Here is a 20529-nt window from a genome sequence, read left to right as displayed (position 1 = left end):
ACTAGTGGAAGGATGAGTGCTTTGTGCAACCTCTTGAAGAAAGAGTTAGTGAAGACCCGGCTCTTTGTGAGCTCCTCAATGGAGAGTAGAATCCTCTCAAGGATTCGGACTTTGCTTACTCTGCTATGAGATCTAGCATTTCATTTTATTTTCGCTTACTCTGCTATTTTCAGAATTATCGAAAATCACTGTTGGAATTTCCGAAAAGTGTTGCTTCCGCATTTACTTAAATATTTTTGAATTAGCCTATTCACCCTCCCTCTAAGCTTAATTGAGCCTTCCAATACTGACTGCAGAGATGATACTTTAGACCTCGACCACACACTATTTTATGATGAACCAAACTACAAAGCATTTGATAATGGAATCGTGAAAAGTCAGTCGGTTAGGTCTTTGATAGTTGAGGAAGTCATAGAATCTCAAGGGGTGGAGGTTGATGTGAAGATGCAAAAGATGGAAGCAGTTGAGGCGAATGAGGCAAGGAGTCATGAGTATGAAGGGGTGAAGGTAAATGTGGAGTTGTAGAAGGAGGAAGCAACTGAGACGCATGAGGCAAGGAGTCAGGAATCTAAAGGGGTGGAGGTAAATGTGGAGTTGCAGAAGGAGGAAGCAACTAAGGCGCATGAGGCAAGCAGTCAGGCAGTTCCGACAATTGGAAATCATGTCGAAGATGATAATCAAGAGGGAGATGGATCGATGGGGAGAGGTGGAGAAGAGACTTTAACATATGCTCAATTAGCATCCGGGGTGCGATACTTGCTTCAAGAAAAAGCATATACTCGAGCGGAGGGTGAGGAGACTTTGTTGAACAATGGATTGAGTGTTGATTTGTTGGACCAATATTCAGAGGGGGATGATGACACACCCGAGGAGGAGCATATGAGGATGAGTATGTGGTAGTCCAGTAGCCAAGATGTCTCAGCCAGAAAGGGAGGTGTTTGAGAAATTAGTTGGACGCAATCCTGAGGTTGTTCAATTCGAAAATGTTAGCAATTCTGAGCTAGCAGTTGTTGATGGAGGAGTAACATACAATGGCATCATCGATACAATGGGTGAGGAGCCGAAGAAGGATTTGGAATTTAATTCTCTTGAGCTCTTACAGATATGACTGCAGAGTTACTCGATCAGTGTGCATCGCTTGTTCCATGTGAAGCACTCCAATACATGGTGGCCTGCATCCATGAATCATGTTAATGGGAGGTTCACGCCAAAAAGACTAAGGATGGGAGGTGGAGGGTTATGGGTGTAGGCAAAGAGCACACATGTTGTAGTGCTGAACAAGACTCGTAGTTCTAGAATGGATCTAATCCCATCCTAATTACAATATATTGAGACGGAGGGAGTAGACAATTTAAGGAGCTGAAAGATTCTAGAATTAGCTAGTAGATACAGCTGTCCGAAGCTCTCAGAAAAGGCCCTTAAGCTACAACTAATTGCAGTAAGTCATTATGCCCCTAGATAAAATTACTTAGACGAAAATGGTCTAGTATAGTAGTACTTGATATCATAGACCGTGAACTGTATGAGTGCCCACTGCCCAGCCGAGAAATCCCTTTACTATCACAGGAGGTGAAATTGTTGCGATACAGGTAATCGTGCATGCAGAGTGGTTCACAGCCTAACTTCGCGGTGCTTCTGTTGTTGTCTTCCTTTCCGTCTTCTTTTGCATGATAAGATTAAAGCCTTCATGATAAGATTAACCCTGCCGCAGCCCCCACCACGCAATCAACAGCAAAATCCCATCTCTTAAACCCAGATGGCCAAACACAAATATCATGTCTCTGCCTTGGGAAACCAGGCGTTTTGCCAGTGTTCAATTTGTTAATCTTCGTACTAAGAGTCCGTAGAATATTTCATATGTACAACATGGGTAATGTGGTGCGTAGTCAAATTCAGTTAATATTCTTTCTTTTTCCATTCGTATACAGCATCGGGAAATTATCCATATGAATCAAAATTATGATTAGATCACCTCAAAAAGAGCTGACCTGAAGAGGGCCATCGGCTCAGTGGAACAAAGGCAGGATGCCCCACTGGTGCAAGAACCCTTCTCCGGTTGTCACCTCCAGCACTAGGAGAGCCAGCACGGCCAGCATAGCAGCCCGTCCATTCCAGGTCTCCGCGCTCTTCGTCCAGCCCCACTCCCATACAGTCACTGGAGGGGGCAGCTCGTCGCGTTTCGAGTCGTACGCCGCTAGCAGTTCTTCCACACTCCCAAGTGGCACCAGTGGCTGCAAAAAGGCAATGCGCCACACATCAGTGTAAATTCTTAACGGCAAGTTGCCTAATTCTGCTTCTTGATCGAACATTTGCATGCTGCACTATAATCATCTGGATGCTACAACAAGTGTTCCGGTTATGTTTGATAAATCAGTGCTACGTGCACCAAGAAGTAAAGCCTTAAATGACTGTGGTCAACTTTGTTTAACAAATCAGATTATAATACTAGGGATCTAAGTTTGTAGCCTTGTGTTGATACATGAAGCTATTTACATCTTTAGAAACGAGCTCCAATTTGCACAGGTACACAAACTCATTCAGTGACAGAACAGGATAGGAAATTCAATTGAATTTCAATAACCTCTTGAGGTATCCTAACCCAAACTAACATTCGTTGTACGAAATGCTATCACCATATAAGGTATGAAATACATACACATGAAGCATCTAAAAGTTATTATATGACGATCTATCATGTGTATAAGGTATTTTTTCTTCTACTGTAGTAGTTGTTACCTGTCGAGCTTCAAGGTTTGAAACTGCCATAGCACCAACATAAGGCAAGCTTTCAATAACAGCATCGGCAAGATCTGTTATGAACGTGGGTTCACAACCTAATGCAGGAACTCGTCCCCAGTGCTTGATGCCGGATTCTAAAGCCAACTCCTTGTATTCTACATCGATTTCTTCCAAAGTTTCAATATGTTCACTGACAAAACTGGAGGAAGAAGACCATGGAAACAAATGAGAACTATCCAGCTAAAATGATATTGACAAGAGAACAGTCAAAGCAAGATGCTGAACAAAATGGATGTCACTAGGACTTAGAGGCATTAACACATCAGAATATTGTTTTAATCAAGACAGCAGAAATCAAGTTTATCAAAGTAATACCTGATGGGAACAGCTAGAAGGCTCTTCACCCCTTTCTGCCCCAACTCGATAATTGTCTCATCAGTGTAGGGCCTCAGCCATTCAACTGGCCCCACTCGGCTCTGTTGAGCAATTAAAACAATTTTGACTACTTTAGAAGAAAAGCAACCACAGGTGTGATGATAAATTTGTAATCAGGGATTCATATCTCGGATTTAAATACCACCCCTTTCTATTTTTTTGGTGAAGAAAGCAGTTTTCTACTTCAAATTTGAATCCTTCTATGAGAATGGTTGAAATGAAATAGATATTGAAATATAAGTGGTGGATAAAACCACCAGATTCTGACCAAGAATAGTTTCTGTAATCAAGAAGTTGTAGGTCAGATGGGAGGGAGGGAGGCAGCAGGTGTTGTATCAACCTGATAGGCAAGTGTGCATGAGTTTGTTATTCCTCTTTTTTCGAGTTCCTCCATGATAAGATCCACACACTCTTCCATCTCTGCTTTGTATGGATCACCAGCTTCTTCTACATATGCCAGAGGAACTCCATGGGCACTGAAAAATATCATAACCTGCAAATTGGATGTCTCATTAGATATATTTATATTATTAGGTCAGCTTTACAAAAATGTACTCAAAGTTTAACAACCTTTTATTACCCTTTTCTTCAAATCAAGTCAGCAAATCATGCGCATGCACCAGGGATATTACCTTTTGGGGTTCTGAAAATGTTCGCAGTTCCTTCTCAATCAAAGTTGCCATAGCCTTGATATATCCCTCCCTCTGATACCAGGAAGGTATAACTGTATGCTGCATATTCACCAGATACTCATCCTCTCTAAAGCAGAAATTAAAGATGGCATTAGTTATGCAATGTAACAGCAATAGCTATAGTTATTATTCAAATTATTCTAGGTACCTGAATATGCCCTCCAGTAAACGGAGACTTGAACCACTAGTTGATATGGAGAACTGGGGGTACAGAGGAAGTACAACAAGTTTTGTGATGCCATCCCGTTTTATCTAGAATACAATTAGATTAAATAAATATGTTTTGCATAGAAATAAGTTGAACATTCAGTGCCAGAAGGTAGCTCATTCATTTTATCTATAATAGCATTGATAATGCATGGAGGTTCATGGATGTGACGGTTGCTAATTGCCATAGCTTTCTTTTTGTATCTTAGAAGATTCAAAATCACACAAAGATTCATGTTCCATTTCAAATCCTAAGAGGATAAAGTTCTATTCGCAAAAGATCTGGTTGATCTTCAGATAAGGGAACTGGAATTGCTGCTTTATGTTACATGAACAGGAATTTGTTATAGGTATGCATGCAGTAGCTGAAATAGTCAAACACCAAAAATCAGCTAAAAGGAGAAAATAACAGAAGAAAACAAATGTGTTCAAGGTACGGCAAGCATACTTGTTCTATAGCTTCCTCAGTGAATGGATGCCAGTAACGCATTCCAACATACACCTTGGCAGGAATATCTTTATCACATAATGCTTTCCTCAGTGCTTCAGCCTATAAATAAGTTACCATAAAAACACGAAGTGAAAGCACATAATATGCATAAGATTCTAACATAATAAGAAGAATGAACGGGAAAGGGAAACATTTCCACTTCACTCTGGTTTCACTAATCTGTCACTCTGCACACTGAAATCAATGGATTTTGCTGCAACTATTTGAGTATTCTGGCTTTTATATTTATTTTTCCAAATTTCGCCTGTGAAAGGTTCCGTTCACCACCCCTTCTTCCTCTCTTCCTATCAAGTCCATTCTACCACCAAAACTGCCTACATAAATTTATAGGCTCATCGCAACATTGACAACAATCCCTAGAGGCATCAAGTATTCAAGCACATGCCAGGTGCTTGTTGTTCACATGTGCCGGTGCAGAGGGGAAGCAGATGTCAACAGTGCTCTTGGAGGGAACCATGCCAATTGCTGGCCATTAGAGTTCGTAATAGGCAGTGGGATTGCAGGTAATGCAGTGGAGGAAAGGAAAGGAGCACAAAGGGCCATTGCAATAGCCTATTGCTGCCATTTCTACAGATGATGTTAATGTTGTGTATAAGGAGAGATGTCAGTTGACTAATGAGCATGTTTGTGAATTCATACTTGTGATGCTTCATGGATTGAATCAGCCAGTGAGCACATCAAACAGAGGAAAACCCTATGTAAATTTTGGTCAAAATGGGCATTACTCACCCAGTTCAGAAAAAAATAAAGATAGTAAAGTACTTCAAGAACAGAAAACTTGAATATTTTGATGAAAAGTGGCAACCATAGATGCCAAAATTAGAAGTGGAAAATTCTAAAGCATCAACAACTAGATTGGAAAATTCACAATTTCCAAATAAATAAAATAGTGATGCATACCCACGAAACAACAGGGTGAGATGAAGCAAACAATCCCTATCATAAAATATGGGGAACATTTGTACCATATTTACTCCAATTATCTAAAAAAATCACAAAGAACTTTAGAATCATCTAACAAGACATGGACTGTTTGGGTCAACCAAGGTTGTCTTCTCGTGAGCACTTGATAGTCTTTAGTTAATGTTATGATCGCAAGTATCCACATTACTAAGATATTCAATGTACAGCAGCCATGGCCATTCACACAATAAAATATCACATCATACCTGTGCATCAGTAATTTGACGAAGAGGAGAACCACCACCGATGGATGCATAGCCTTCCTTGCTCTTTGGTGCTCTTACAACAGATATAAATTGTGCTAATGGCTTCTGAAGAAAGCGAAACAATCTAGGAAGACGGATAATGTCCTGCCACCATGCATCATGAGATATCCAGTAAATAAGAAAAACAGGTTGCCATATTATTGTCTTAATCTACAATCAAGTAATACATCTGAACATCAAAGCGTTCCACTTCTCTATAGCATGCTGTTAGAAACCTACGCAAGCTCCTAAGAAGATTTTACTTTCACAACTGAGACCTTCAAATTCAAATAAAATCAGCAGATCGGAAGAGTACCCTATTGCACATTTCAAGAAGGGAATAACAAATTTCTCACCATTAATTGTTTTGGCACCATAATTTGTAAATCTGCAAAATAAATAATAAAAAATAGAGCAATTGAAAAACCTTAGAGCACTACAATTGCAGTTCAGAGTGGCAATTACCGGATCAGCAAATAGATTAAACAAGAAAGGCTGCACATCATCAAGGGTCTCTGGACCTCCAAGATTCAGCAAGAGAACACCAATTTTTTCATTCCCAACAAGAAGTTTTGTGAAATCAGATTGGGAAGTAAGAACCGCCTCCGATGCTGATGAATGTACTCTTAAGTGATGCCTCAAGCTAGACAGTGGTTGAGAAGACCATCCCAACTTGCATTTGCAAGCAGAAGACTTCTTATGATAACATTGTCCAAGGCAAAGCCCTGTACGGCTACTCACTGAACAAGATTTAATTGCATATGTCCTTGACAGATTGACCCTGAGGGAAAAAGGGAAAGTAACTGTGTAAGAATGACACTAATTATGGCACTCGTAAGTAACAAAAAGTAGCACACGAGGTGACAGATCAAGGAGAAATTGTATATACAGAGTTGTAGATCATCCAATAAATGCTTTCTTGTAAGAAAAAAATTAAGACATGTAGGACCCATACGATCTATGAATACTGTAGGAGACTAGCACCATTCTATCAATAGCGCAGGAGACTAGTGAGTAACACCGCGTGCAAATAGATGCAGGTATGCATAGCCCTTGTAATAGTGCAAACATGAACAACTGACCATCTTATGTAGAACATAAAAAAATAACCAGCACTAGCCCTCAGTTCCACTACCATTAATGCAGAGCTTAAGTTGCAACTGGTTACTGTAGACCCACAAGTACGTGAGAGTTTTTGTTTGTATAGCTGGATTAAGGGCTACCAGCAAGACAGCAACTTTGTTTCAGGGGTAAGTGTTAAGAAACTAACGAAACAAACACTTAACCCGGCATGAGGTGAAACACGCACCCATGTACCCATGGACACAAATGAATTCCATTAGTCTATATAAGTACCAACACCTTATACACAATAATTGGAAAACAAGCAATTACATGCACAAGACGAATGGAGGGCCGAAGTCGTAGGAAGAAACAAATCAAGGCAATCTAGTAGCGTTTCAGGTGGCACGTGCGCCGTCGTGTCACCGCGGTACAAGCGTGCCAATTCAACATCAAAATCAAGGCAGTCTAGTAGCGTTTCATGGTTTAACATCGTACAACTCACAAGCCTATAGCTTTGTGAGCTGAAGAAATACGATTTAGTTTAAAGCATTAGTCATAAATCATCAACCATCCCTCATCTGAGTAGAAGAGGAAGAAGAGCTAGATGGACCTCATCTGAGCTAGTGGTTTGGCTGTGTGTATCCTTCGTGAATATAGAGGCTGGATTAATGAAAAATCCATTATCTAAAAATAAATCTGAGCTAGCGGTACTATAAACAAGCCCAAAATTAATCCTCCAGCGACGGGGGAACAAAAAAATAACCTGGAGGAATTCCGCGGCGCGGGCCTCTTGGGGAAATGGGAAGGCCCCGCCTCCACCCTCCCCACCTCAATCACGCCCCTCGTGCTCGCCTGGCTCGACGACCACATCCTCCCCCCTCCCTGCAACCGTAAAAAAAACCAACATCTCAGCAACCATTTCCGTCTCCGCGAGAATAACCCGGCATCCGCTGCAGTCGACGGATCAGCTCGCAACAAAAAAGAAACCAGGATCGATCTCATCCGCTCCACCACATACATCTCAACACCACAGGGCGCGCGGCGTGGGAGGGAGGGGGGTGTGGTGGATATCAAAAGTACCTTTCGAGGCGAGTAGAACGGTGGAGACAGGAGCAGGGAACGGATCGGTGCCGTCCGGTGAGAGCGGGAGAGGGGAGGAGGCGGCTTCGATTCCGGCGAGGCGGCGGAGGCGAGGGGCGCGGGTTGTGGAGTGGAGGGGAAGAAGACAACACCCACGCGCGGCAGGGGAGGATGATCCGCAACGGTTGGTCCCTGCGTTTTTCGGGGTTTCCATTTTTTTTTTCTTTCCGCAGGGGTTTAACAAAAGAAAGAAAAAAAAATCAACCGCGAGATATTTTAGGAGGATATGCAATATAGAAAGACCCGTTCAAAAGGGCTAGCGGGCCGGGGATGAGACAGCCCAGTCTAGTGAATTTCATCCGAGTCCATGAGCCCAATGCACTAAGCCTGGCCCGATCCCATGATAAATCTGTGCTCGCCTAAGACTGAACAATTATCCCTCTCAAAAAAAAAAAGTGTGTGAACAGTTTTTTTTAAAGAAGAAAAATGAGGAAGAATGATACACGTACAAAATTGCGAGTGTCATATTGCAAACTTCTTTCAATAGTATGTCGTATTGTGAGCCTATCGTGGTTTTCCATTGAGATTCAACGGTTAAGATTTTTTTGTTTGGAAGAGGTGTTCTTTTTCTTAAGAAATTGGGGGCTTTTCATGCAATGTTTCTGTAAAAATATAAATGTTCCGTCGCGGCACGGCCGATGGTGCTAGCTAGTGTCCATCGGAAGTCTTGTATCTTCTTGCATGTGGAGCAACTTGACGAGTAGTTGAGACAAGGATGGCTGGATGAGGCAGGCCCGTAGCAAAAACTTGAGCGCAGCAACGGAAGCTAGCGCCATATATAGCAGATGAGAAGTTAAGAACTGCATTCTTGGCATCGAAAGAGAGAAGAGGTAAGACATTGGAGGGTTAGAATAATACGGAGCTTCGTCGCTGCTTGGTAGCAGCGACGCACCGCCGCCATCTCCAGTTGCGGCGGCAAGCCGACAGCATGGTTTAGTGGAGCATGAAAGAGGCAATTTTAATTTGTCCATGAGATTAGGTGAAGATACCCGCAACAGCGACCGCTATAACGGTAGCGTATCTCTACCGCTGCTGCTATAAGGTAGCGGACTGCATATAGCGTATTGGAACTTAGTGGCCGCTATAGCTCTCCACAACCGCTATAGCAGCCTGCTATAGCTCTTCGCGACCGCTATAATAGCCCGTTATTGATTTTGTTAGATCGCTATAATGTTTAAACGGTGCACTTCACGTATGGATAGAATAATTTAGCATTGTTTATCTTCTTTATCTTATATATTTATTATATGTTATTTCATATTTTCTTTATGTTATGAAATGTAGAAGTAATTAAACATGTAGTCTAATTTTAAATTTTAAGTGAAACTTGATGTTAATATTAGTATACAATCTAAATTTATGGTTATTTTTCTTAATTCCACTATTGGAACTTAGCGTCCACAATAGCACCCGCTATCCGCAATCTGCTATCCAGACACTAATCTGCTACCAACCCGCTATACGCTATTTATTACCTTGGATTAGGTGAAACCCCGTGCGTAGCGACGGGTCCATCACATCAAAACTTTTCTACACACACAAACTTTTTACTTTTCCGTCGCATCGTTCCAATTTCAACCAAACTTTCAATTTTGACGTGAACTAAACACACCCTCCACCTTGCTTCCACCGCCCCGTCGCCACCACTGCAGCCACCCCGTCGCCGCCGCTGCAGCCACCCCTCGCCGTCGATGCCAGCCTCAGCGAATCCGTCGAGAGCACGCTGGATCTGGACACCGGGGTGCCAGATCCGGCCATCCATCGTGCCGCCTAACAGCCATCGTCGGCAACCACGCCCGTCACCGGGCTCCCCTCGTCGTCCCCACCGTCGGCAACCACCCCCTCCACCAAGCTCCCCTCGCTGTCCCAGCCATCGCAGACACCGCCGGATCCGGTCAAGGAGACCCTAATCCGGGCGGCGCGGCGCTCCCCCCGCTGCCTTGGTGCCCTAGCCACGGCCCCGTTGATGAGGGAGGAGAGGAAAGGCATCCCGCCGCCGCCGGCCTGGCAGCTTGCCGGCTTGCCGGCGGCTGCGAGGCAGGGGAGTAGAGTGAGGGGGTGGGCGTCGCCCCTAGGGCTGGAGTGACACGGATGGAAGACTTCTAACCAGTACGATTTCCAAAGTATATGAAATCACAGCACATGAAAGCCTGACTCCATATGCATAAGGTGGTGTTTGGATCCAGGGATTAAATTTTAGTCCCTGTCACATAGGATGTTTGGACACTAATTAGAAGTATTAAACATAGACTAATAATAAAACTAATTGCATAAATGAGAGCTAATTCGCGAGACAAATTTTTTAAGCCTAATTAATCCATAATTAGCACATGTTTACTGTAGCATCACATAGGCTAATCATGAATTAATTAATTAGGCTCAATAGATTCAAATCGTGAATTAGTCCAATGTTATGAAATAGATTTTGTCATTCCAAATATTCGATGTGACGGGGACTAAAATTTAGTCTCTAGATCCAAACACCATCTAAGTGGCACATCGGGAAATGCACTTGGCCACCGCTTACTACTATTTATCAATTGTATAAACTAAATGGAAAGAACATCTAGTAGAAATGAGTTAAGATCTTGGTTTTGGCTGCTCAAACTGAACTGAGATCTTCGGATAATTGGATATCCAATATAATTAGTTTTACTTCATCTGCGAAAAAGAAAGTGAAATGGATGTTTTGTTAGAATCACAATATGAATTTTCATCCCAGATATTCATTGCAGTGGGATCAAGTTCCAAAGAGAGAAAAAAAAACATTCAAGTAGGTTTCTCTAGTAGCAAAAGGCTTAATTCGAGAATAGTTTCAGTAAGCTCGCATGTAAGGGGCTGGGTAATAAACCTTTAAAGGACAGATTTCCATCATTGTTTAATATTGTTAGAAGGAAAAATGACTCTGTGGCCAAAGTACTTAGTTCGTCCCCTCTGAATATTTCGTTTAGGCGGAATTTGGTGGGAGCGAATCTTAGTAGATGGAATAGAGTGCTTGCTTCCATACAGGAAGTATTATTACAGGATGGGGGTGACTCGTTTGTGTGGTCTTTGCAGGCCTCAGGAAATTTTACTGTCAAATCGATGTATGCTGCACTAATCAGTAATGGTATTAGAGTTTCACAGGATATTTGGCAAATTAAGGTCCCTTCAAAAATAAAAATTTTTTTTGGTACTTAAAGAAAGGTGTCATTCTTACTAAAGATATTTTAGCTAGGAGGAATTGGCATGGTGATTTAAAATGCGCTTTCTGTCATCAGCCTGAGTCAATTCAACACCTGTTTTTTGATTGCTATATTGCCAAGTTCTTGTGGCGAGCGGTTCATATTTTGTTTGGTATAAATACCCCATCAAACTTAGTTGAGTTATTCCAACAGTGGTCTAAGGGGGGTAATAAAAAACAAAATACTTTACTGTTAACTGCAGCAGCAGCGCTTTTCTGGACAGTTTGGTTAACAAGAAACGAGTTAGTGTTTGACAATTACGAACCTAAATCTTTTTTGCAGGTACTATTCAGGGGTACGCATTGGTTACGCCAATGGGCGAAGCTGCAACGGCATGAGGATCTGCGTTCACAGTTGATCGCGGCATCGCAACATCTTGAGTCATCAGCTTTGCAATTTTTTAGTTCCAATGGATGGTTATCAGCTAGACACATCGGTCTTTAGTCGTTTGAACTTTTATCTCGGTTTTGTTTCCAAGTGTTACTCTGTAAGAACGTTTGTTATAATTGGCATGAGTCTATCTTTTATAGATGAAGCCGGGTATAAAATATCCATTATCTAAAAAAAATCCTAGCGAAGGAAAATTGGCAGCATCCTGCAATTCTATGCAAAAGATTACAGACGTGCAATGGTAAAAATAAAATTTTAGTGCAGTGGAGACGACTTACCTTCAAAACTGAGAGTGATACAAAACAAGGATTGATAATTTGGAAACTCGTGATGCCTTTACTGATTAGTGGCGGTAGAATTGGCAAAAGGTCAATAGAGCTTCTCCCTCCGTCTCAAAATAAATCAACTTCTTGGATTCTAACTTTGTTTCAAAATAAATCAGCTTATATCTTCTTATTTACTCTCGGTTCGTAAATTGATAAATTTTTATTCCTTCAATATCTCTTACCCACCTACCCACAAATACTAATTGGTATTTCGGTTATTTATCATCTTCTTTAGTTAGGATGATAGGATTTGTTTCATTGTGGGAGAGAGAGAGAGAATGCGATCGATGTGAAATCAGTACTTGTTGGTGGAATGGTGGACACGATGTGATCGAGCGGACGAAGATTTCGAGCGGTGCATAAGACATGCTGATATGCGGTCAATTATTGATAGGAAGCTGACAAACAATTATTGATAGAAAGATGAAGATTTGTCCAATTTCTTTGATAACAATTCTTAGTGCGTACTCCCTCCATCCAAAAAAAAGACAAACCCTGGTTTTCGTGTCCAACATTTGACCATCCGTCTTATTTGAAAAAGTTATGAACAAAATTAAAAAGATAAGTCACGCATAAAGTATTAATCATGTTTTATCATCTAACAACAATGAAAATACTAATTATAAAAAAATTTCATATAAGACGGACAGTCAAACGTTGGCACGGAAACCCACGGTTTGCCTTTTTCTGGGACGGAGGAGTATATCGAGTTTGAATTGATTTTTTAAGATAAGATGACACCGTACTCTACTCCCTCCGTCCCATAATATAAGAGATTTTAGAGGGATGTGATACTTTATAGTACTACGAATCTGTCACATCCCTCTAAAATCCCTTATATTATGGGACAGAGAGAGTATATTATCAAACTTTCTATTACCTGCATGTACTAGATATGACACACATCGTTACTAGTTGTTACATTTTAGAATGGAGTAAGTAGATATTTCCATAACCATTTATATTAAATTCAATTGATAAATATAAATAAGAGGACATCTTCTTGAGGGATTAGAATCCATTCCCCTGCTATAATTCACTTCCTATCCATTTTTGAAAAGGAAAAAAATAATGAAAAACTAGTTTTTTTGAGTTATAGGAAGGTAAAATATTAATTAGAAATCTTTTATAATTACAATGAAGGAGAAGAGGTGGAGGAATAAGAGCATTGTCGTTTAACTCTTCCCGGGATTGGGGTTATTTGATGCGGCGCCTCAACCTTCGACAGAGCTTTTTTTAGATGGTAGAGCCAAGCTACTAAAAACCGGCTGAAGGAAGTGCAAAAACGGATTAATTCCTTGGTGACTTTAGTGACTTGGGAGATTTGGAAGCATCACAACGACTATGTTTTCAATGACGTCAGTTCTAGAGTTACGTTGGTTTTTCAAGTGGTAAATAACAAGAGTAATCTTTGGTGTTCTGCAGGTGCTTTGCCACTTCAAAAGTTTTTTAGTGGGACGGCTAACGACCTAGGTAGTTAGGACTCTCTGGTGTGGTCTTAAGTGTTTGGGTCTTGGTGGAAGGGTTTGGATGCTTCTACTTTGTAAATATTTTTCTTTTCTTTACCTTAATGAAATGAAACGCAGTTCTGCTGCGGTTTTAAGAAAAAAAGAAACAAAATTACAACGAGAGAGGGTGAAGGAAAGCTTTATTTCTAAGAACAAGAAGGGTTAAGGAAAGCGTGGTTTAGCGACAAGAGGCAGGCCATGCTTGAGCCCCATGGAGATCCCACTGGTCTCGCTCATGTCCAGCAATGGCGTCCCCTCCCGCCCACCCTTCCCGTCGGCCGCCGCCGCCTCCCAGTCGAAATGGTACAGCAAGCTCGCCACGGCCATCTCCACGGTGGCCATGCCGAACGTGACACCCGGGCACCCCCTCCTCCCACCACCGAACGGCAGCATCTCGAAGCCCTGCACCTTGTAGTCCGCCGCGGCGGCGCCGCCTCCATTGCCGCCGGCCAAGAACCTCTCCGGCATGAACTCCTCGGCGGTCTCCCCCCACACCGCCGTGTCGCGGCCGATGGCCCACCCGTTGATCACCACCCGCGTGCGCGCGGCGACGTGGTACCCCATGATCTCGGTGTCCGCCACCGTCTCCCGCGCCACGAGCAGCGGCAGCGGCGCGTGCAGCCGGAGCGCCTCCTTCAGCGCGGCCCTCAGGTACGGCAGCTTGTCGACGTGGTCCTCCGTGACGCGCCCGCCGCCGACCACCGCCCGAATCTCGTCCTGCAGCCTGCGCATGTGGCGCGGGTGCGAGACGAGCTCCGCCATGGCCCACTCCATCGGCTTGCTCGTCGCGTCCGACCCCGCCACGAACATGTCCTGGCGTATGCATCCATCAACGAGGTGAGCAGCGAGCTGCATCCATGTCAAAGGGAGAAGACGTTGGCTGTTACCATGATGATGGCTTTGATTTCGATCGCGTCGAGATGAATGCCAGCTTCGTTGTCCATCTCGTTCACGTCGAGTAACACGTCCACGAAATCCCGGTGACCGGCGTCGGCGTCGCCCGTTTGCCGCCGGCCGCTATCACGGCGGCGGCGGTGGTCATCGATCACCTTGTCGAGGACGCCGTCGAGCGCCTCGAACGTGCGCCGCGCCTTCCGTTCCCGCCCCCTCAAGGTGTCCACCCACCCGAGCCATGGCAGGTAGTCACTCACAGGCTTCGTCCCGAACAGATGCGAGAAGTCGGAGAACGCCTTCCTCACCGCGCGCCCGCCGTCGGCGCCGCCGTACATGCCGCGCGCGCTCTCGTCGCCGAACGCGGCGCGGGAGACGACGGCGCTGGCGTAGGCGACGATGAGCCCGCTCAGGTCGAAGGCGCGCCCTCCTCCCCGTCCGGCGGCGCGGACGGCGTCGGCCAGCGCGGCGGCCTCCTCCTCCCGGACGCGGCGGAAGGAGGAGACGCGCTGCGCGCTGAGGAGGTGGACGACGCACACGCGTCGCGCCTGGCGCCAGTACTCGCCGTAGGGCGCGAACGCGATGTCCCGGCCGTACAGGATGCGCTCCGCCATGGCGCTCCTAGGGCGGCTCGAGAACGCCGCGTCGCGCGCGCGCAGCACCTCCTCGGCGGCGGCGGCCGACGACACGACCACCGTCGGCACGCGGCCGAGCCGGAGCCGCAGGACGGGCCCGTGCGCCGCGGCCATGGACCGGAGCGCCACGTGCGGCAGGGGGCCCAGCTGGTGGAGGTGGCCGAGCAGCGGGAGGCACCCGGCCGGCGACGGCGGCAACCTCGGCCCATCGCCGCCGCCGCCACCGGACTTCTTGCCGGGAAGTTGGAGGAGGAGGTAGAGGAGTGGCAGGACGAAGGCGAGGAGGACGAGGACAAGTGAAGCAAGCGAGATGTCCATGGCTTAATTTGCGAGAGCAGCTAGTGGTTGCGTTGCACTCACGCAGGATGCATTTTTATGGACGATGGAAATAAAAACTAATTTTCCGTCCCATCATATAGTAACCCAGAAACGAGAAGAAATTCATTCTAGTAGTATAAATTTAAACATATTTTATTAATGTTTATATGGTACGTCTGATCTGATTCTACGTTAATATATTATACTCCCTCTATATTTTAATGTATGACGACGTTGACTTTTTGAGTAACGTTTGACCATTCATTTTATTTAATTTTTTGTGAAAATATGAAAATGTTTATGCCATGCTTAAAGAACATTTGATAATGAATCAAGTCACAATAAAATAAATAATAGAGTGAATTACACTTTGGGCCATGTTTTATTACCAAAGTTTCACTTTGGACCACCTTGTACATAATCTTTTCGCTTTGGACTAGGTAACTTTACCTTTGTTGCACAATGGACTACCCTAACTCTTTTCGCTTGTGATGTTTAGCGTCTCTTTCGACAAAAATATGTCATGCATATAGGTATGAAAGTTTGCTGGCATGCCGTTAACAATTTGCTCGAAGTCATCGAAGAAATGAAAATATGTTTTGGGATGGTCCATTGTGCAACAAAGGTAAAGTTACCTAGTCCAAAGTAAAAAAATTAGATAAAGGGTGGTCCAAAGTGAAACTTTGACAATAAAACATGGCCCAAAGTGAAATTAACTCTAAATAATAATTACATAAATTTTTTTAATAAGACGAACGGTCAAACGTTGGACAAAAAATCAACGGCGTCGTATATTAAAATATGGAGGTAGTACAACGGAAAGAGTATAGTTTATTTGTCCTTTATTTGTAGAACAGTATTAGGGAGAGAAAATCAGTGGTGGTTACACTATTGTAGCAGCGGCAACCACACTCAGAAATGCAGTTGCAAAGCATGAGGATGCCCCGCCAACCTGTAGTGCTCCCGATTTGATGGGAACCATCCAACGAGCGTACGTACAATCATGCTATGCAGGGACTAGTAGTTTGACAAAAATACATTTTATGGTAGGACAGGCGACAACGTTGTTGATGGCTACGGAATTTGGCTGCGTTAATACGGTGATAATACCTACTGGTATTAGCGAATAGGGTTCGATGAAAAGCTCGTAGCTCGTTCGTTCGTTTCGTGGCTCGATTTGACTTGGCTCATTGTGTTCTTTAACGAGCTGAGATGTTGTTTCAGCTCGTTACGTTAGACATAACTAGTTGGCTCGCGAGCAGCTTGTGTGCGAAAATGAGTCAAAGAAAACCAGCTTGTAGTGGTGTCATTGTTTTCTGCCTCATCGTCGTTATTAAGGGTGCTACTATACACCGTATACACCATGCCGTATACACCCGTAACGATGTATACACCGTGCCGTATGGTAGCACTGCTAGTATTTCGACCAACGAACCTAAATGGGTGACCTATGGATAACCAGCAGATCAATAAAAAAAACACTGAAAAATGCGTACGTACTTAAAAAATCGATGGCCAAACCAAACACCTAAAAAACGGACAATTTGGCTTGGTGCTTGGCTTTTTTCTACCCACCCTCAATATTAATTCCGTCCTCTGTTCTCTCTTCCCTCACTAATAGAAATGTAAAATTGGTGGTGGATAGTAAGAGGTATAGAAGGGATATAATTACTCGTTTGTGGACCATGGGTTGGTAAGAAGGTATAAGTTAATTTATTTTGAAACAAGTTTGAATTTGAGGAGTTATTTTTTTGAACAGAGGAAGTAGGACGAAGGGGTCTCTGGCATGGGTGAATTGCGGCCCAGAATATTTAAAAGTCAGAGACTGAATTCATGATCTTTGATTAATTCAAACGAGGTTGATAGAATTCGGATCATGATCTTTGATTAATTCGACCGAGGTTGATAGAATATTTGGGGCTTTTGCACCTGAATTAATAAATAAGACGCATGACTTACATTGCCAATTGAGAATTAATATGGTCAGCTAAAACAAAAAAAACTACTCCAGATAGCAACCAATCCTCGTTTCAGGCTATAGTAAACTCATCTCATCTCATCTGATCAGTGCTGCTGATGAAGCAGCCTGGTGATGTCCATGGCGACGTTGCAGAGGCGCTCGACGGCTCCGTTGCGCGCGGCGAGCAGCGCCGGCAGCCGCGCGTGCTCGCACCCCTTCTGGCACAGCTCCGCCTCCGTCCGCCCGGCGCCGACCAGCAGCTCCGCCTCGTCGAACTCGCCGGCGTCCAGCGCCGCCGCCGCGTCGCCGAGGTACGCCACCGCCCTGTCGTACCTGACCGTGCAGTCGCCCACGCACCGGTGATCCGCGTCGTCGCCGTCGTCGGCTGCCGCGGCGGCGGCGGCGTGGAGGTGGGACAGGTACGCCGCCGTCGCCGTCGCGTTCTGCCTCGCCAGCAGCACCGCGGCGCGCGCCAGCACGCGCGCGTCCGCCGCCGCCCTCGCCGTCAGCGGCAGCGACGACAGCGACTCCTCGCACAGCTTGTGGTCGTCGACGAAGCTGCAAGTCTCCGCGATGCTGGCGTGCGGCAGGGCGGCGGTGGCGCGCGCGCACGACGCCGGCGCGACGTTGGCGGCGAGGCAGACGAGGGCGGCCGCGAGGCAGGCGGCGACGACGACGAGCACCGAAGACGACGCCGCCATTGGCGCGTACGTGTAGAGGGCGGCGATGGATCGATCGATTTATATTTGGTAGGGTTGGGTTGATGCGATCGATCGACGCGACGACAACGACGCGCCGCGCCGCGCCTCTCTTTTGGGTTTGGGTGTCGACGAGCTGCTCGGTTCTTGGGAGGAGGCGGGCATGGCGTCTTTACGCTGCGAGTCTTTGCTAATTTTAGGATATCGCCATGCATAATATAGGCATTTGGCCAAAATTGGTTGTGGCTTGTTTGAAGATTGGGAAAAAAAAAGACATGCTGGTTTGGTATATACTCCTTCCATCCCAAAATTTATTTTGATGTTGTTGGCTTTTTAAAAATGTTTGACCGTTCGTCTTATTCAAAAAAATTTAAGTAATTATTAATTTTTTTCCTATCATTTGATTTATTGTTAAATATACTTTTATGTATACATATTGTTAAATATACTTTTCATATAGTTTTACACATTTCACGAAAGTTTTTAAATAAGATGAACGGTCAAACATGTTTTAAAAAGTTAACGGCGTGAAACATTTAAGAAAGGAAGGAGTATTATTTTTCCCCGTTATTCATAGCAATATACTGTACATTACAACACGCTGGATCAATTGTACGATTGGAAAGGTTGAAAGTGTTAGATCAAGTATAAAGCATTTGATCCAACAAGTTTTTTTGGGTGAAAAACGTTTGATTATTTTTTTTTCTAGATTTTGGTTCACGCGGCGTGGAAGAGAGGACGGATATGGTTTAGCTTTTAAGTACTACTACTTCCTCTTTTTTTTTAATATATGCCACCGATAAATCGTTAACCTTTTGATAAATGTTTGATAATTCGTTTTATTCAAATTTTTTATACAAATATAAAAAATTTAAAGTCATGTTTAAAAAACATTTAATGATAAAACATGTGATGATAAAATAAATAATGATTATATAATATTTTAAATAAAACGAATGGTTAAATATATTTTCAAAAGTCAACATTCTTATATATTAAAAAACGAAATGAGTACCAGACAGGAAAGAAATATCATGAGTGAAATAACAAACAGCGAACCCCTGAAAAAAATATTAATAAAGTAAGGAACAAGTGCAAGTGTGTAGATGATAGTGGAAAGACAAAACTATCGAGTCTAAAACTAATTTATTTTTTATATGTTTTTCATAAAATTCGTGATAGGCTTAACAGGCCAATGAATAAACCAGAAATCAAATGGGCCTAGATTAATCCCCAAGAACTGAGCCGTGATGCCCATCAACACAAGGCCGGTTGGGCTAGTTCACGGACAGAGTGACGTGATAATTTGGTGTAAGGCCCTTCACAGTCTCCTACGTGGAGGGGGTGCTATGTCTACGTGGAGGGAAAACAAGGTGGGACCCATAGCTATGGTGGGTTCTTCGCTTCTCAACAAAGGAACGAGGTGCTCGGCCAAAAAGCCTGGCGCAGGGCCCACTCGACGACGAAAAAGGAACGACGCAGCTCATGCGTCGACGGATGCCGCCGCGAGCAGATCGGTCGCCGCCACCACCATCGCTCGGAACCCGACGCCGTCGGGGAGCTCGTAGCTGCGCCGCCGGGGAGAGCCGGAGACTGCCGCCGGGGAGCTCTCGGCCACGCCGTCGGGGAAACCTTAGGGCCCCGTTGCCGCTCCACGTCGCGACGACCCTGACGCTGCTCCCGTTGTCGTCTTCGTCCGACATCGGTGGTTGAGGGCGCCGCCGCATGACCGTCTTCCCGCCGCCGCCGTCTTCCAGATCCGCGCCGCGCTGCTGTCTTCGAGGGCGCCGCCGCACGGCCCGGAGGACGCCGCCGCCCGGCCCGGACGAGCTCGTCGTCGTCTTCGTCCGACATCGGTGGTCGAGGGCGCCGCCGCACGGCCGTCTTCCCGCCGCCGCCGTATTTGAGGGCGCGCCGCACAGCCCGGAGGACGCCGCCGCCGCCGCCGGGCCAAGAGGAGAGGAGAGCCGGCGCTGGCGGAGGGAGGAGGGGAGCCGGCGCCGGCGAAGGGAGGAGGGGATTTGGGGGAGGACAGGACTTGGGAGAGGAGAAATTTGGGGATTTGCCGGTTTGGGGAGTAGTTGGGGATTTGTGGGTCCCACTAGCAGATATTTGTGGGTCCCACTCAGTGCTAGCACTGTGAAGAGAGGGTCTTCATCCTAGCTATCATCTTGTGGTGGGTGCTTGCACTGTGAAAGGCCTAATAAGTCCACTTTAACTCCCTTACATATAGCTCTAATCTGATTCGCATCCCTCATCTACAATACCAGATATCTTATCCCCCAACTATCAAACGGTGTAATTTGACTCGCTCAATGGTTTTGAGGGTGGTTTCGCTATAAGCACCTTACTTGGTTCACCCCAAGCTGACGTGGTTACCCAGTCACAAAATAAAAGCGGGCCTCACAGGTAAGTGACTATGGCAAAAAAAATAAATTATGGGTCCACTTGTCATCCTCACTATCCCTCTCATCTCTTCCTAGCTCTCTTCCCCAATCTTTGTCTTTCCTTTTGTAGCGTTGGCAATGGCAAGGGAGGGAGCGGTGGTAGGCGCCGACCATCTTCGCCTTCTTTCTCGCCGA

The 20529-nt window shown here is 44.9% G+C and overlaps 3 protein-coding genes across 3 annotated transcripts; all 3 read right to left on the bottom strand.

Annotated features, from left to right (window-relative positions):
- Window positions 1-1269: 1269 nt before the first annotated feature.
- On the bottom strand, window positions 1270-8149 carry LOC4338537 (ferrochelatase-2, chloroplastic-like). Its single transcript, NM_001420391.1, has 11 exons — window positions 7938-8149; window positions 7621-7739; window positions 6258-6573; window positions 5754-5897; window positions 4522-4623; window positions 4015-4118; window positions 3807-3933; window positions 3515-3667; window positions 3115-3215; window positions 2737-2938; window positions 1270-2231 (listed from the first exon to the last, which is right to left on the bottom strand). The coding sequence occupies exons 2-11, from the start codon at window positions 7725-7727 to the stop codon at window positions 2007-2009; spliced, it is 1581 nt and encodes a 526-aa protein (NP_001407320.1). The 5' UTR covers window positions 7728-7739; window positions 7938-8149; the 3' UTR covers window positions 1270-2006.
- Window positions 8150-13508: 5359 nt separating this feature from the next.
- On the bottom strand, window positions 13509-15369 carry LOC4338536 (cytochrome P450 71A1). Its single transcript, XM_015782142.2, has 2 exons — window positions 14333-15369; window positions 13509-14258 (listed from the first exon to the last, which is right to left on the bottom strand). Exons 1-2 carry the CDS (start codon window positions 15287-15289, stop codon window positions 13608-13610), a joined length of 1608 nt encoding a protein of 535 aa, XP_015637628.1. The 5' UTR covers window positions 15290-15369; the 3' UTR covers window positions 13509-13607.
- A 1822-nt stretch (window positions 15370-17191) lies between these two features.
- Window positions 17192-20283, bottom strand: LOC9266250 (pectinesterase inhibitor 28-like). The gene has a single exon (XM_026025421.2). The coding sequence runs from the start codon at window positions 17948-17950 to the stop codon at window positions 17354-17356; it is 597 nt and encodes a 198-aa protein (XP_025881206.1). The 5' UTR covers window positions 17951-20283; the 3' UTR covers window positions 17192-17353.
- Window positions 20284-20529: the final 246 nt, after the last annotated feature.

Source organism: Oryza sativa, chromosome 5 (assembly GCF_034140825.1).
Source record: "Oryza sativa Japonica Group chromosome 5, ASM3414082v1".
NCBI lineage: Eukaryota > Viridiplantae > Streptophyta > Magnoliopsida > Poales > Poaceae > Oryza > Oryza sativa.
The sequence above is the reverse complement of the archived record's forward strand: the minus strand, read 5'-3'. Positions and strand labels throughout refer to the sequence as shown.

What these genes read in the sequence shown, in the direction of transcription:
- LOC4338536 (XM_015782142.2), bottom strand. Translation starts at nt 15,289, where the DNA reads ATGGACATCTCGCTTGCTTCACTTGTCCTCGTCCTCCTCGCCTTCGTC. An exon ending in AAATCAAAGCCATCATCATG is followed by an intron (nt 14,259 to 14,332) that starts GTAACAGCCAAC and finishes TGCATACGCCAG; the next exon opens with GACATGTTCGTGGCGGGGTC.
- LOC9266250 (XM_026025421.2), bottom strand. Translation starts at nt 17,950, where the DNA reads ATGGCGGCGTCGTCTTCGGTGCTCGTCGTCGTCGCCGCCTGCCTCGCG.
- LOC4338537 (NM_001420391.1), bottom strand. Translation starts at nt 7,727, where the DNA reads ATGTGGTCGTCGAGCCAGGCGAGCACGAGGGGCGTGATTGAGGTGGGG. An exon ending in CATTTTCAGAACCCCAAAAG is followed by an intron (nt 3,668 to 3,806) that starts GTAATATCCCTG and finishes TCCAATTTGCAG; the next exon opens with GTTATGATATTTTTCAGTGC. An exon ending in CTTCTAGCTGTTCCCATCAG is followed by an intron (nt 2,939 to 3,114) that starts GTATTACTTTGA and finishes TTCTTCCTCCAG; the next exon opens with TTTTGTCAGTGAACATATTG.